Source organism: Polypterus senegalus, chromosome 11 (assembly GCF_016835505.1).
Source record: "Polypterus senegalus isolate Bchr_013 chromosome 11, ASM1683550v1, whole genome shotgun sequence".
Classification (NCBI taxonomy): Eukaryota; Metazoa; Chordata; class Cladistia; order Polypteriformes; family Polypteridae; genus Polypterus; species Polypterus senegalus.
The window spans coordinates 23,669,185-23,686,841 of NC_053164.1; the positions used below are offsets into that span (position 1 = coordinate 23,669,185).

Below are 17,657 nucleotides of genomic sequence, written 5' to 3' on the forward strand. Positions count from 1 at the left end.
AAAGAAGTACATCGACCCACAGGGATACTATGTGGAGAAGAGCTAGAACTGTTATGTTCATCTACTCATAGTTTCCAAAATTAAAGGGTATGCTGCCTTTACTTTTTGATTCTCCTACATACAAGGAAGGAGAGTATAATTAGTGTTGATTACAAACCAATGCAACCTGATAGTGCTAGATGTGTAGTTTCAGGAGGCACGTTAACTTGTAGTTACACATAATTCTTTCTAGCCAGCTCTCTTCAGGTCATCATCTGCTCTCTATAGGATGGAAAGATGGCAGCGAGAGAGAGAGACACATGCCTTTGCAACACCAGATAGTGCTACTGCCTCTCAGCATTTTAGTTTGTCACATCCTGGCCCGCTGTCTGCGGTGTTTACATGTTCTGTTACTGTCTGTGTGGCTATTCTTCAGGAATGCCATTAGGTTTATGTTAAATGTTTCCTTCATTTTGGCCTTGTTTCAGGAAGTATTGGCGTGTGTGTACACTTGTGCTTCATCAAAAGTCGACTCTCACCTTATATGCAATGCTGCTAGTAGAGGGCCTAGAGGGCTACAGACTTGTAGTGTAATAAGTAGGTTAGGAAATGTAATAAACTAGCTATGTTTGGTCTTCGGGACAAAAAACAGCCCGAAGACTCCCTAGTGGTTTTACTCATTTACTACAATTCGTGAATTTGGAGAGGCGTCAGCTAACTCTTAAGAATTACCCAGTGCAGAAGATGTGGACACACCTGTGCTTATTTCTATAAGACGACACCGATGATACCATATCTTGGCCATATTGGTGGCATGTGAGTCCTATTAATCTTTGTCTCGAGAAAATACCTCCAGACAATGTTTTAAGAGAAAACCTCAAGCCTTGCCCTCCATTGCTGAGGTGTTGCACTTGCATGTTGTTGACCCGCAGCGATTGCTTCCTTTCGACGCCGTGTCTCTTCATCTGTGTCATTAGCACTACGTCATTATTGTATGGCAGCATTTGCTGCACACAGGTCTTTCATAGTGAGAAGTGAGGTGCATGCAAGTGCTGAGAAAATTTAAAAGTACAAGCATGCGCCATCTAGTGGCAGTGGTTGAGTGTGAGCAGAGCGGACTGCTCTATACACACCCACACACACACATATACACACAGGTTTTTCGTTTATATATTCATAATGAATTAGTAATATTTTTGTATACTCACTAATCAAAAATTAAGGATTGGAAGAAGGCATCTTTGACATGATGAAGGTGAAGAAAAAAACCAAACAAAACAGATGTTGCAATAACTTACCCACACATTGTGTGCCATTGATTCTCCTGAAGCCTCTTGGACAGCCAGCATCTCCCCTGGAGCCATTACCTACAAAGTAAGTAAACTTAACATAAATCAAGATGTCTTAATAACATGTATGGCCCACCACTGAATGACAGGGGCATCACTGACAGTTACAGCCTACAGCTTTTAACATAATTCATTCCAAGAATTGCTAGAAGAATGTGCAAATATTTGTAATGAAGAAACATTTCAAAAAAATGTATAGGGTGTGGAACGTGACCCGGACACAGACAGGCGGACAATGGTTTAGCACCCAACACACTCATATTTATTATATAAAATATTTACAGTTCTGTTAGTGCACAACCCAGTGCCTCCAGCACCGATCCCCCACAGTCCAGGCCTCACTCTCCAGTGCCTTCCTTCTGGCCACCCCAGCTCCTCTCTACAGACTCCAGTCCTCTTCCACCAGACTCTTGTCCCGAATGAAGGGAGGTGGCCCTTTTTATTATCACCCGGATGTGCTCCAGGTGGGTTCCGGCAATCTTCCACGGACACCCCCCGTGTGGCAGAAGTGCCGGCTGCATCCCCGGAAGCACTCCGGGTGTCCCTGCTCCTCTTTCCCCCAGCACTTCCTGGTGTGGCGGAAGTACTGAGGTCCAGGGTTCTTCAGGCACTGGGGCACCCCTTGGCGGTGGCCACGGGCCCCTACAGGGTTAAGTTTCCAAGCTCTGCACCCATGGCCCCCAATGCAACCAGGGTGGTCGCCCCCTCATGGTCTGGAGGAGGCATAAGCCCTCCTCCGGTCCTCATGGGCGTCCTGGCTGGGTACCACCCCCAGCCATCCACCACAAGGGCTATAATTTGTTTTGAAAGGCACTGTACCTAAGCCCACCCTTTTCTCATTAAAGTGTCAAAGTGGTAACACCTGAGAAATGCTGCCTCAGTATCATTAATGAGTTGCGCTCTATCGTCCATTCAGGACCATTAGCACTCACCCAGATGCTAATCCACATGTCATAATGCTACTCAGCAGCCATTCATACTGACAAATGCAAGGTTGTTTATTGTGTATATAAATGGATACAGTGCATATAAAAAGTTAACATGGAAGTTTTTTTTTTTGTTATATATTAAAAAAGAACAAAACCAAGAGAAATCATGTCTTTTTCCACCTTTATTGTGAAAGTTTAATGTATTGTCATGTTGGAGGACCTCCTCACAGGCTCAACTGAGGTATGTAATAACCCGTCGAGACAAAAGGGGGTGCTGCTACTAACACTGTCATCTCCTTCTTCCTCCAGAGAACACAGAGCCAACCAGTGAGGGCAACTGACTCCGCCCCTTCTAGTCCAGGCACCATAAATCCCAGGCGTTCCAGAAGGAGGCATCATCACTGGCTCGAGTGACTCACCAGAAGGAGCTCCGCTAGTAATACAACTTAGCTATCCAGCCCAACATCCTCATCATTTTGCCTTAATTATCCCACATAACGTGAGGCACACCAAAGAAGTTGTTTTTTTGTTTTGTTTTGCTTTGTCTCCAGGCAATAAATGGAATGACCTGGCTGGCTCCCCAAAATTTCTCTTAGTATTGGAGCTGTCATTCCTGCACCCAACCTCAGTATACAAAGAGAGTGAAAACAAATCAGTAACCGTTAAGTGAGAAAAAAGCAACTTACAAAAACCTGATGGCATAAGTGTGCACCAATCCTTAAAGTAATACTTTGTTTTGATTTTATTACAGCCCTACGTTCTTTTAGTTTACCAGCTTGGCTCATCTTGGTAATATTTTCCCATGGTTCCTTGTAAAAATATTCCAGATCCATCAGACTACAAGGGCATATCCCTGTGCACAGACATCTTCAGGCCACCCTTCTGATTCTTATGTGGATTCACATCAGGGCTCTGGCTGGACCATTCTAGAACATCGAATCTTCTTGTGGTGCAGCCATTCCTTTGGTGAATTGATGTATGCTTTTGTGCTGTTGTTGTGCTGAACATTAAAATTCATCTTTACCTTCAACTTCATAGCAGACACCTTAAGATTTTGCACCAAAATGGATTGATATTTGGAGCTTCATGATTTTCTTTTCCTTGACTAAAGTGCCAGTCCCAACTGAAGAAAGCTGCTTCAAAGTATGATCCTGTCCCCATCATGCATGAATTATGGTGTCTTTTTGATGCTGTGATGTAGTGTTTCTGTGCCAAACGTATCTTTTGGAATTATGGCCAAAAAGTTCAAACTTAATCTTATCAGACCATAACACATTTTTCAACATGGTTTAGGGAGACTAGGGGCCTCATGCATAGAATTTACACTAAAACATGGCGTACAGTAGGGCTGTGCGATATGACCAAAATCTTATATCCCGATATTTCATTTCATATCCTGATATCACGATATAGTACATTTTCTTTGTATTCAGTGAATAGTTTATATAATCACCACTCCTTTTTTCATTTAAATTAAAAAAATCAAAAATGAGAAGTACTCAACTTGTAATTATTTCTGTTCTTTTATTTAGAACATTTGAGCAAAAGTTTGACTTAGAATGTAAACATAAAATGTTAATGTATCAAATATAAAACACTTTTCAAAAACAAATTACTAAAGGCCCAATATAAAATACTGCTATATAAAATGCCTGACATAAACAAAATGTGAACTAAATGTATATATTAAATATAAAAGGATCAAAGCACTAACAACTAAACTATATAAGGCCAATAAACCCTTTAAACAAAACAAATACAAGTCTAACATTAACTGTCAAAACCAAATGTAAACATTGTACTTCAAACTGTAGCAGCAATAAGGCTTACGACAAAAATATATTAAATATATAATATTAAATATAATATTTTTTAGGCTGCATTATAGTAAAATGTTAATTTGCACATCGTAGTGTTGCAAATCTCCGTTAATGAGTTACAGCTGATCGCCCCGTGCGTGGGACTGGACGGCGCTAACATGTTGATGCCATCCAGCCCCAAGCACGGGGTGATCCGTGGTAACTCGTTAACGGAGATTTGCCGTGTTAATGCAGTTGTGGCATAAACGTAATTTTAACAAGATTAACGCTGACAGCAAACGCTGCAGGGAAAATTATGCCTTAAGCAAATTGTTTTGGTAGCAATTAATCTTCCAAGCTTTTAACATGCTCGTTTAAATAGTACCTTTACAACTGTAATATCCTACGTGGCCTGCCTCTCAGTTGTAAACTCTCTGCATGCTCGCTCACGTGCTTTTTGCGGAGGTGGTAGAAGAGGTTTGTCGTGTTGGAGTCTGTGGTAGCGATCAGTTTGCAGCATAATTTGCACAGTACCGTTTTCTGGTCCATGTCAGACTCTTCAAATCCAAACCATCTCCATACTACAGAGGTAGCCCCTCAATTAGGAACAAGGTCCTTCTGTGTGGAGCTACCTGGTGTTGCCTCGTCTTCAGTGTGTCTGCATCATGTGTCTGTGGCCATTAAAACAATGAAAAAAATATTGCCGTAAACAGTTTATTTTGCAACACCACAAAACAAACGATAGCGTAATGTGCAGCGATAGACGTTTTCATATTGTCATCCGATATATATCGTTATATCGAACAGCCCTACCGTACAGACAAAAGTGGACATGTGCGTAGGCACAAAAAAATCCAGATGTATAAATCTGTGTGTACTCCAGCTTCCACATTCTTTCACTACATAAATCCTAGTCGGCGTGAAATGTAACGCACGTGTACATGCCTGCTGTCCTACCCCGACTCCTCCCAGAATTACGCCTCTTTGAATATGCAAATCAATATAAATAGCTCTTAAGTTCAGCATTCTGTGAAGACAATGGCAAAAGCACGTGGGAAAACAGAAGAATTCTAGTAAATACCAAGTGGAGGCAAGGAAAAAAACGTACTATTTGTTAGTTTAAACAGTGGTATAAACAACAAAAGGAAGTTGATCGAATGACATAGAGTGTCGGAGAAACTTGAAAGCTCAAGTTCACAAAGTCGCACAGTGCGCAAAGTAAAAGAGAAGCTGTCAGATGTCAAAGTCGCCGTGAAGAGGTGAGTTGTAGCCCACTGTCTGAGTGTCATATGAAAGCATATTTGGGTACAGAGAAAAAAAATAGAGACACAGTGAGGAAAAAAAGCACAGAACTTTAATCTTGAAATTTCCACTTTAATCACATTGCTTATTTTGTCATTAAAGTAGAACGTCATTAACTTCATCTTAAAATCATTTAATTTACTAGTTTCTCAAATTCCATCATAACTAAAGTTAAATGCTTTGTATTCTATGTGTTCTTCTATGTGCTCTATGTGTGTGAATTACTATGTGCTTCTTAAACGGGCTTTCTCTTCCTCCAACAGGACACAGAATCCATTACATTCATGATATTACAGCTCTCTGAATAATTTAAATACTGAGATGTATACTTGATATCATTTTCATGATGAAATTAATTAAACCACGTAATAAACATGGGAACACGGTAGCACAGTGATAGTGATGAACTGGCATCCCGTCCAGAGATTGTTCCTGCCTCACGCAAGTCGCACGACCTTCAAAGACATAATTTATTGCAGTAGTGCTGTCTCTTTCAAACGTACTAACCCCCAAATCCTGTCCTTATTTTTCTTTCTCCAAGTAACTAATCGCCAAACAATCAGCTCTGTAAAATATATTAAGCCATCTTATGCCGAATGCCGAATCTTCAAAACTTTTAAGGAACATTGAAATATCTTTGTAGTACATGTTTAATTATTCTACCCATCCAGGGTTGTGCCAGTCCCAGCAAGAATACAGCGCGAGGAAGGAGCAATCCCTGAATGGGGTGCCAGCTCGTTGCTATCGCTGTCCACCGTGTTCTCAGATGTTTAATTATTAACAATACAGACAATTTAAATTATGTTAAAATTTTATCCGTATAATGTAATAAACATACTTTGCTGCATTTCATCTTAAATATTATATCAAGAGCTCCAAGAAGATAGTGCTTGGAAATCTAAATCGACTTAGAAGCCAGTCGTCATCATATGTAAATACGCGCTTTACGTATAAAGTGGCTCAGGTTGTGCAATACTATAACTGTATCACAAGTTTACAGTGAGGTAATTGTACTTATAAGTACAAACAGTTCTACCGGGAGAACTTGATGGGCTGATTGAGTGAGTTTATAGTTTTTGGGATGAAACTGTTTTTGAACCGCGAGATCCCTACAGGAAAGGCTCTGAAGCGTATGGCTGAGGCAGGGTGTGCTTGATGCTGTATACCGATAATTCTCTTTCCGATCAGCTGCTGTAGAGCTGTGATTCCCCACTCAGATACAGTGGGAAAAATACTCTGAGTGGTGCATTGAGAGTAACAACGCTAAAGCAGCTATAGTATTTGGAATAGTTTGGCCATTCCATGGACTATTATATTGTTACAGGTTAATTATAATCAGATGCCTTATTATCTGTTAGCAGCGATATTTACAAAAGGCTCTGTGCAAATAACAGATCATGTATGCAGTCACATCTTTGACATCTTGCAAGGCACTTTGAGCTACATTGTCTGTATGCAAAATTTGCTACAGAAATAAATGCTGTTGTTGTTCACTACATCATACCTGATCATACCAGTATAACACATACAATTATTTCTTAGTTTTATTTGTCAATGGCTGTTTTCCAATAAATCATTACATTTAGAGTTATGTCTGCATTCTATAAGTGTCAAAAATTCAACAGATATCTCATTGACAAGCTTTCCAAAATGATTAGTTTTACCTTTTATCGATCATGTTTTATGGAGGTGGAAGCCATTTTACCAATAAATTCCTTTCTCCCAGGTCTGCTTAACCCACTAGAGGATCATGGGAGTTGGAGTTTTTCAGAGCAACTTTAAAATGGACACTCGTTCATCTCTGGGCACTCCCTAAATCTGTTTTAATACGTCTTAAAAAGGCTCCTTTTCTTATTGCTGTTAAGACCACTTAGTTACGTGACATTCAACTGTACAAATTTTACGTTAAAATATGTTTAAATATTTTATGATTTAATATACAGCATTGTTAACCATTCACATATTCAAAAAATAGAAATCTTTTTGTAAGTTGCCTTTTATTTATAAGACTTAATATTGCCCTTAATAAAAGGACAAATAAGTGCCTGTCCAATTGCTATGTCTCTGTCATTCCAATAGATGGTGCATCACAGACATTAACACTGCTTTTATGAATCCCATACCAAATAGTATATGCCAGAGACCTAACCAGTGTATTCGTCACGTGGTGCAGTGGTTAAGGCTTTGGACTTCAAACTCTGAGGTTGTGGCTTCAAGTCCCACCACTGACACTGTGTGACCCTACTCAAGTCACTTCACCTGCCTGTACTCCAACTGGAAAAAGAAAAAAATATATATAACCAATTATATCTCAAATATTGTAAGTCACTTTGGATAAAAACATCTGCCAAATGAATACATGTAAATATCATTTCAACAGATGGTGTTTCACAAACATTCGGAATAATGCATTTTATTGCTGCAAATGTTTCTGATATGCCATCTGTTGGAATGATACATGCATTACAAAATACATTTTAATAGATTGTGCACTGCAAAAGTTAATGCTGAGGTCTACATTAGCTACTTAGATTTCAAACCGCCTTAGAAGGCTAGCACACTTAGTTAAAAATATAAAACTGGACATTATCCATTTAAAATGTTATTCCCCATAAAAAATGCACAAAAATTAAATACAGTAGAATGTCTACACAGCTCATATTAAAATGTATCTTTGCAAGCTTTTTGGTTACTACTCGTTTATAACTTTCCGTCCTATGAAGTACATTATTAAGGATTTTATTTTCAAACCTGTTAACTACAACCATCATTAAATGGGAAGTTTCACCAGTTATGTGAATTATAACTGAATTAAAAAAAAAAATAGGCAAAAGTGCCAGAAAGCATCAAATACAATAATGTTTACTTAGATATGAACTGCATATGCATTTTAAAATGTGTCAAATATAAATCCAGTGTATATGGTGAACTTAATCTTCCTCACTCCAATTACTAAAAAGGACACACTGTTAGCAAAAAGCTGCGCATCGGCCTTCTAGTGAAAACTGTGTGTGCCTTCAGAGCAACAGGTGGCCGTGAGGAAAACAGAACATTAATTACCTCAGTGATGACATCCTATGAGAGAGCATGGAAAAAGCTCTCGACCTAATATGAGTGATTCCTTCTGGTTTAGACTGCGTCTTTGAAATTCTAACAGGACACTTTGCCCTTGTGTTCTTGAAAATAAAATACTTGCATACTGATGACCTAAAGAGATTCTTTCAGTGTTTTGGCAATAAAAGAACGGTCAAGGAGGAGGTGAAGTGTATCGGGAACAGTAATGGGAAAATATAATATGCTAACAGTAAAAAGGAAATAGTCCTGTAATCCAGTTTGTTTGAATTTTGAAGACATTGATAACATCCCAGCAGTTGCTAGGACTAGTAAAAAGGTACAATGAGAATGGAAAACTGTAGAGGGAGAAGTGCTGCGTAGATTAAATAGGCAGAAATCAAACCAAACTCCAGGACCAGATGACATTTATCACAGAGTGCATAAGGAGGTTAGTGAGTATAGATATGAAACCTGCACTTGTGTTTTTCAGATCTGACTGTGTACTAGGGAAATTCCCACAGATTGGAAGGTAGAAAATGTTAACCTATTATATAAATAGGTAATCCAACTAACTGTAGGCCAATGAGATTAACATATATCATAGGTAAATTAACTGAAGCAATTATGATGGAAAAACAATAAGCATAATGTGGCAAGAACAGGGATATTAGTGAAGAGTCAGAATGAGTTTAGACAGGGAAGATCACATTTTACTATTATACTACAATTCTTTAAAAGAAACAGAATCAATCAATAAGAGATATTATTTATCTTGATTTTAAAAAGGCTTTTAATAAGATACTTCATGAGAGGTTCGTGATCAAACTGAAAGTAGTGGGAATTCAGGGTGCAGTGTCCAGGTAGATTTCAAATTGGCCAAAACACAGGAAGCCAAGGGTTATGGTGAACTGAACATTTTCAGAACTAGGAGATGTTACAAGTGACGTTTCTTAGGGATCGGTGCTGGGGCCACTGCTCTTTTTAATATAAAAAAGTGATCTGGGGAAGAATATAAGGATCATGCTGGTTAAATTTGCAGATGGTACCAAGCAAGGTGGATTGGCAGATAGTCCTGAATCTGTTGAATCATTACAGAGGGACTTGGACAGCAGACAGGCTTGGGCAGATACAGTATGTGGCAGATGAAGTTTAATGTCAGTAAATGTAAAGTATTACATGTAGGAAATAAAAATGTTAAGTTTGAATACATAATGGGAGGCCCGAAACATGAAAGTATACCTTATAAGAAGGACCTACCAGTCATTGCATACTCTTTACTATATCAACATCTTAAATTTTACACTCAAGTAAGACAGAAACACTGCATTCTGAAAACATCCTTAAATACATTAACAATGAATTATTAATTCATTATTCTACAACACTGGCACGCACAATTGAGATTTGGAATAAAAACTAGCTTGAGCTTAACCTTTCTTTCTATGAAAGATATTAAGTAAAGCAATACTATAGCATTGGACATTTTTATTTTTAGAGGTGTTTTATTTTTTACTTTGATCTCAATTTGTCTATCCAGTAACAACTGCTTGACTATAGAAGCATTCATTTTTAGCCTTGGACACCTAAATATTATGGAATGACTCAAAACTGTGCAAAGTGACAACATCAGCAAGAAATCACTTGGAAACCTATAAATGGAAATGGTAACAACTTTGTTACTTTCAAACTGAGAGGATTTTGCATGCATTTTCACCAATGGCAAAGAGTCTATCTATCTATCTATCTATCTATGTTGAACTTTGTAAAATTGAACAAGTTTTAGGAAAACACAGTGACAGCCTTCATATAGAGATGTCTTTCCAGACACAATTCTTTTGGCTGCCATCTTGGTGATGACTCATTTAAATTTGCTGGCAGGAAAAGGCAGGTGCAAGTTTCCAGGACCGGAAGTGATGTCAGTGATTTTCTTGTCCTCATTCTTCTGGGGCCTCATGTATAACGCCGTGCGTAGAACTCGCACTATAACATGGCGTAAGCACAAAAGCCGAAATGTGCTTACTCACAGAAAAATCCAGATGCAGGAATCTGTGCGTACTCCAACTTCCACGTTCTTTCGTTACATAAATCCCGATCAGCGTGAAAACTAACGCTCGTGTAACGCCCCAAATCCTCCCAGAATTACGCCTCTTTGAATATGCAAATCAATATAAATCGCCCTTAAGCACAGCCTTCTGTGAAAAGACAATGGGAAAAGCACGGGGAAAATATAAGAATTTCAGCGAATACCAAGTGGAGGCAAAGGAAAAACATACTATTTGTTCAAATAAACCGTAGTATAATCAACAAAATGAAGTTGATCGAGTGACATAGCGTGTTGGAGAAACTTGAAAGCTCACATTCACAAAATTACACAGTGCCGGAAATAAAAAAGAAGTCACATATCAAAGTCGCCGTGAAAAGAAGAGTTGTAAGCCCACTGTGAGTGTCATATGAAAGCTTATTAGGGTACAGAGAAAAAGGCACACGGTGGGGAAAAAGCACGAAATGTCAACTTTAATCTCGAATTTTCCATTTTAATCACGTAGTTTATTTTGTCATTAAAATAGAACATCATAAACTTCATCTTAAAATCGTTTAATTAACCAGTTTCTAAAATCACATCGTAATTAAAGTAGCACGTTAAATGCTTTGTTTTGTATTTGATCTTCTACTCGTATGTGATCTATGTGTGTGAATCACTACTTGCTTCTTAAACTGGCTCTCTTCCTCCAACTGGACACAGAGTCCATTACATTTGTGATATTACAGCTCTCTGAATAACTAAAATACTGAGATGTATACGTGATGTCATTTTCATGATGATAGGAGCTAAAGCACGTTATTAAAATGTGTTTCATGAGCCTCGTGCTCATGACAAGCATTTATCTTTTGTCGAAAGTTGTCGCTGGGCTTTTAGCTGTGTTGTTATTTTCTCTTTCTGTTTTATATTCAATATTTATTAGCGTGGCCGCCCCAAGAGTCCTTGCTTTTCTTTCCCCAAGTAACCGATCGCCACACAATCAGCTCTGTAATAGAAGTTAAGCCATCTGTAAGCTTAGCCGATTCTTCAAAACGTTTAAAGAACATTGAAATATCTTCGTAGTACATGTTTAATTATTCTATCCTTCACGACACTCCCAGTGAAGAATATAGATTATTTAAATGAAGTTAAAGTTTTATGTGTATAATTTAACAAACATATTTTGCTGCATTTCACCTTAAAAATGATATCGTCATCATATGTAAATACGCGCTTTATAAAGTGGCCCAGGTTGTGAGATATTATAACTGTAGTGCAAGTTTACAGTGGGTAATTGTACTTATAAGTACAAACCGTTCTACAAGGTGCAATTGATTGAGTGCATTTAAAGTTCTTGGGATTAAACTGTTTTGAACCGCGAGGTCCGTACAGGAAAGGCTTTAAAACATTTTGCAGTGGCTGAGACAGCGTGTCCTTGAAGCTGTATACTGATAATTCTCTTTCCGATCAGCTGCTGCTGTGATTCACACTCAGATACAGTGATATAAATACTCCGAGTCGTGCAGTGAGAGTAATATGGAAAAAGATGATCCGCTGTGGCAACTCCTAACGGGAGGAGCTGAAAGAAGAAGAAGAAGAAGAAGTGAGAGTAACAACGCTAAAGCAGTTATGGTATTTGGAATACTATGGCTGTTCCCTGGACCATTATATTGTTACGAGTTAATTACAATCAGATGCATTACACTAATAAACAATATGCGGTTAGTTTCAGTGTATTTATAAAGCCGCGTCATGAAAATAATGAGTAATCACACAAGAACAGTACCATTGCTTTGACGCTGGGTGCCGCCAGTTTGCAAAACCGAGCGGAGAACTTGCGTACGACAAGGCATGAGGTACCGTGGAAAAGTGCGTGGCTTTACGCCAAGTGTAGGTTTTATACATCGCGATTTAAACGTGGAAAAGTTCTTACGCAACATTTCTGTGCGTACGCACCGTTTATACATGAGGCCCCTGGTCTGGAGGTCAAAGGACAGGAGATGTATTAGATGACAGCATCATGGTAAGACTGAGAGCTGGGGACATCAATCCATCTATCACTGATTCAGAAATCAGGGTCAGTTACAGCTAGGAGGAATTATACAGAAGTTGATCTCACAACAGCAGGCCTCTAGAATAGTGGAGAGGGAAAGCAGACAAATTCACAATGCTTGCTTGTATTATGCCTGTCCCAGCTATATCTGAGCTCAGTGAGTGTTTTCAACTGCAGGGAATATTTTCACAGCGGAGTGGTCTCTGAATCTCTCTTATGTGTTTCCATGAAGACATGATCAGCCCACCTTGGTGTCCTCTTTGATGTTAATTCTGTGGGTTATTAAGTGGGGCTCATCTGCACCTACAGAGGATATAAAGAGCTTGAGCAGGACAGACACTGACAAGGAAAAAGACAAGACAGAAAGGAAGACAGAAATTGTTCAGAACTCATTCAGGATCACAGCAGAGCAGGTGTTACATGGAGGAGGCTTGGTGGATGGGGATGACACCCCATAGGGAGCAGTGGCCCTCCACAGAATAGAGTCTACTGTTTCACTGTTTCTACAGAACACTGCAGAGGAGGAGAAGCGACCATCCACTGTGAGAATGTGATAGATGCTGAGAGACGACAGTGAGAGAAGAAAGCAGGGCTCACAGGGACCTCTTGGATACTGAGGGATGTTGATGGGGACACAAGCCATTTAAAAGGGTTCACCGTGCTTGGCAGATGAAGTCTTTGCTTGCTGAGCAGATCAGAAGGGTGAGCAGTAGGGAGGCGGAACAACAAGGAAGCACTGAAGCTCGTAATGGTTTTTAAAGGGAGTGATCCTATCTGTTTTAACTATGTCACACACATGCGAGTAGGAAGAAGTTGTATGGACCAAGTGAGGATAATTTCATGCCAGGCTAGGGGTGGGGGGTGCACTAAACCTTCTTCTGTTTTCTCTGCAGACCAGACACAGGAGAACCTATCTGAATCATCCCTAAAGATGTCACTTCTGGTTCTGACACCTAGAAGAACTTCATTTCTGGCAATAACGTCAGAAGAAGGTATATAGACTCCATTAAAGACACATCAGTCTTATTTTCAAAACCCACTGCAGCCAGGGATAATATACAGGTGGCTGCCAAAAACCTTTTTGAGTGTGTCAAGTCTGATCATTTCACAACTGCTCGTGGGTTATTTATTTGTTCAATGGATTCTGAGCACCTTGAGCATGGGAAAGGTGCTATATAAATAAAATGTATTATTATCATTATCCATTCATTTCATTGAGGATGAATTACTTTTTGAAGAAGACTTGCACGGCACTCTTGTTTGACTGTGAAAATAAAAAGCACTTTGCACATTTGCACCTGGGCTTGTTGCTACGTGTCCTCATTGCTCAGTTCATTATTGGTTGTGACTATCGATGTCCTGGGTTAAAGGATGTAATGCCGCCTATGGGCAACCTGGGCATCAGATTTTGCGTTTATTCATTCTTTAAAGCTGATTAGGATAGGTAAGCACTCTGTGAATCCACTCAGAGGCAATACTAGGCACTTCAGAGGAGAATCGTTCTTTAGTGTGACAGACATGTTCATCTGAGGGTCAACTTCTGGGCTCGTCAAAGGTAAGCAATACCACTGATGCTAACTCTATCGTCTCTTTCTGTTCCCACAGCAAAGAGATGATGCCCAATGAGGGCAGCTGACTCAACCCCATCCAGTCAGAGGACTATAAATTTGAGGTGCTCCTGGAAGGTGGCGTTTCATTTGGATGTCAGCAGGAGTTGCTGAGAGGAGGCTCAGTGAATGGGGGAGACACCCCAAAACGCTTGGCCCAAGAGGTAGCTCTACCCCAGACCTGATGCATAGCTTAAGATGGCAGTGTAGCCTTGTGTTTTTGTTTGTTTGCACCCCCAAACGTTATTTCTGTTGCAATTGACTCAAAATTATTTTTTCTATGAATTCAATTGCAAATTCTGGTTTGCATTTGTTGTGGGGTGCAAAATCTGTACATTTTGGTTTATGTTTCCATTATATTCTGTTCAAGACAAGACAACAGATGAGCTACATTCAGGACAAATCAAAGCATGTCTTCTTCCCATTTATACCTCACTTTTTAAACAGCTGTTCCAACAAGGAAAGGAAGACATGCTGGTGGCTCAATTACTTTATAACCTGAGAAAGGATGGAAATCTAATTATTTTATAGCCTGGGAAAGGAAGACATAGCGACACCTCAGAGAACATAAAGTTTTATTATTTGGGAAAACGGACAGTGAATTAATTCATCATATTGACAGCCAGTCAATCAGAATATCTAACAATCACATCTTGCAAAGCCCAACAGTAGCGCTTTAGAATAAATATGCCTCATCTGAGGGGAGATATAGTAAGGAAGTAAGGAAGAAGGGAGGAGGAAGAAGGGACGAAGGCGTCACTGATCGTCTGAAAAGTATCATGAACAACTACGAGTGCTCAATCACAAGCCGCCTGCGACATTCATCCTTGTCATCTCTACCATTTTGTAAGCTTTTTCTACAGAATATATATATCCAGACTTTTCTATCAGTCCTATCTTCTATTATTCTTTGCTCCAGTGGTATTATTATTATTCCTGTAATAAATACAATGCTGCTTTTAACTTTCTATGCTTTGTCTTAATGTCTATAGAGTGATTGAAGTAATAAGGTAGATTTCTTTGAGCACCTGGTGCAGCCGGAGGTTTGCTATACGCTCTGTGCTGCGAGGTTTATTAAGGGCTGAGGGTGAGAGCTCCACCCAATAGTAGGGAACAGTATGTAAAGTAAGGTATTCTTGGCTGAAAAATGGCCTATAGTCAAGAGTGCTGAGCCTTTGTATGTTTAAATGTATTCTTGTAGACCAAAAGTAATATTTAGGTCCGAGATATCATTCAAACATTGTAAGTTGTTCGTGCCGATAATAAGTAAGTCTCTTGAAATATTGAGAAAGTGACAGGTTGTGTTATTCCTAAAGCAGCTTGTGTGGTTTAAAGTGCTAGAGGTTAATCAGTGTGTGTGTGTCATTCATGGGGCACTGTTTTGGTTAGGGTCTGTGTGTATGCGTATATCTATGTATGTATGTGTTAAATCTTAAAGTGCAACAGTAGACCAACCCGACAACGGACTTGACGAGTACACTTACCATTGAGGAAAAGAAGGTAAAAGGTAAGTAGAGGGAAATAATACGATAATACAGTGTTTCTCCAGAAACCCTGACTTATCTTTCCTCTCACTGACATTTCTGTCCCTCTCTTTTACAGTCACTGGCATCAGCTGACTGAAGGCGGCCTCGCTTCAAACCCAAAGGGACCCCTCATCAGGCCTCCACAAAGCCAGTCTGTCAGTGCACTGGCAAGTTACATTTTGAGCATGACCAGAAGATTTGTGTAGGATAACAAAAAGAGATTGAGAATAAAAGGAAAGAGGCTAGATTCAAGGTTGAGAGAACTAACAAAATGTCAAAAGCGTAAGCAACATGCAAGAAGTTTTTTTTTTTTTTTTCCTGCACAAGGTGTTTTGAAAGAGAATAAGGATTTCACTTCCCAAATGTCCTTTTATTACATTGTGTCAGTTAAACACAAGCCACAACCTACAAACAGGGAAGTAGACCAAATGACAAGATTACAAAATGGTGGCAATTGAGGAACTAAAATGGCGTTCAAGACATTGCTGATTAAAAGACAGGAACAGAATCTTTGCCCATAATGTCCCTCAATTCATGACTCTTGTGCTGTGGACGTCATATGTGATAATACTTCAAAACTGCATAAATTAAGGCCCTGTCACATTCCACAAGTTTTCCAACAATTTTCAGCCACATTTTACCTAAGTGAGTCAGAGGCAGTCATGGCACACAGTTGTGGCACTCCCATGATTTGCTGTCATGTAGTCAGAGATACGCAGCAACTCAGTCCCACTAGTCCAGGGGTCCTCAATCACGGTCCTGGAGGGCCGCAGTGGCTGTGGGTTTTCATTCCAGCCAGTGTCCTAATTAGAACTAATGATAGTTGATGTTTAACTGTATGCCTTGTTGGTGCTTTCATTCATCAAATACAAGTTTAGTTACTTTGTAGATCAGAGGTCCTCAATTACAATCCTGGAGGTCTGCTATGGCTGCAGGTTTTCACTTTAACCAATTTATTAATTAGAACCCTTTTATTTACTACTAAAGCAATATGTTTTTTGGGCTTAATTTTAGTTCTCTTTCCTGTTACCATTAATTGCCTATTTTAGATTTTAGCAGCTGCATTTAAGTTTTAATTGTTGCCTGTTTTCTTAACCAGACTTTAGTTAATAATGAGACGCAGATAACCAATAAACCAGCAGCTCTCCAGCTAATGTGCTTCCATTTAAACCTGTGCATATGGACCTTGAAATATTTATGATAAAAAAATGATTAAAAATGAATGAGAGGGGAATTGGAAGGACCGTTAAGTTTAAATCTATTCTGGTCCACAAAACACTTGGATAATGTTCTCACAGAAGAAAACTCTACAGTGCAATTAAAATTGCTCTTGGATGAATGCAAGCATTAACGAGCCAAAAGTTCAATACCAAGTTTCATTTTCAGCTTGGACTGTCTTCTAATTAGGAAACTAGTGGAATAAAAACCTGCAGCCACTGCGGCTCTCCAGGACCGTGACTGAGGACCCCTGCACTAGTATGTGACTCACCTGTGTCTTAAGTAGTAATGGCATGAGCTGACAACCAATCAGCACTCAGTCAGCAGCATAAAGCATATAATGCCGCTATGAGAAATAAGGAACGTAGGTGGTGTGGACCTTGCAAACAGAAGATGGTCTCGTCTGTCTGATGTCTCGTTATCAGGATCCTGGGACTTTTTGTAAATTATTGACAGGTTATTTTCTGGCTCTAGTATTAAGCTGCATATTGGGGGTTTTGTCACTGAGGAATCAGAAAAAGTAGTTTTTTAATTCAATACTTGATTCTGTGAAATTTTGCATTTGTTCAACTGGGCTAAAGGGGCGTGGCTTCAGAGGTCACGAACCTGTCAGTGTTTACTCCAAGGATAAGAGGATCGTTTTAGGGTTCACTGCCTTATTTGACCACTCAGATTCCAAAACCCTTAAATTTAATTTATCAGTTTTTATTTCTTACTGATCTTGACCTCTGCACCTCTGCATCTTTTTTGTCTTTATTTATCTCTCACATTTTATGTTCTTCTGGTTCAGACCTTTGCTTCATTTACATTTACATTTCTTC

At 39.3% G+C, this 17,657-nt stretch overlaps 1 protein-coding gene across 1 annotated transcript in view; it reads right to left on the bottom strand.

Annotated features, from left to right (window-relative positions):
* The window catches only part of LOC120538740 (latent-transforming growth factor beta-binding protein 1-like), a 616,227-nt gene that overhangs the window by 168,861 nt on the left and 429,709 nt on the right, over nt 1-17,657 (bottom strand). Inside the window, exon 9 of the mRNA XM_039768171.1 lies at nt 1,278-1,346. Within this exon, the coding sequence (XP_039624105.1) occupies nt 1,278-1,346 (69 nt within the window). The remainder of the gene's footprint in view (nt 1-1,277; nt 1,347-17,657) is intronic.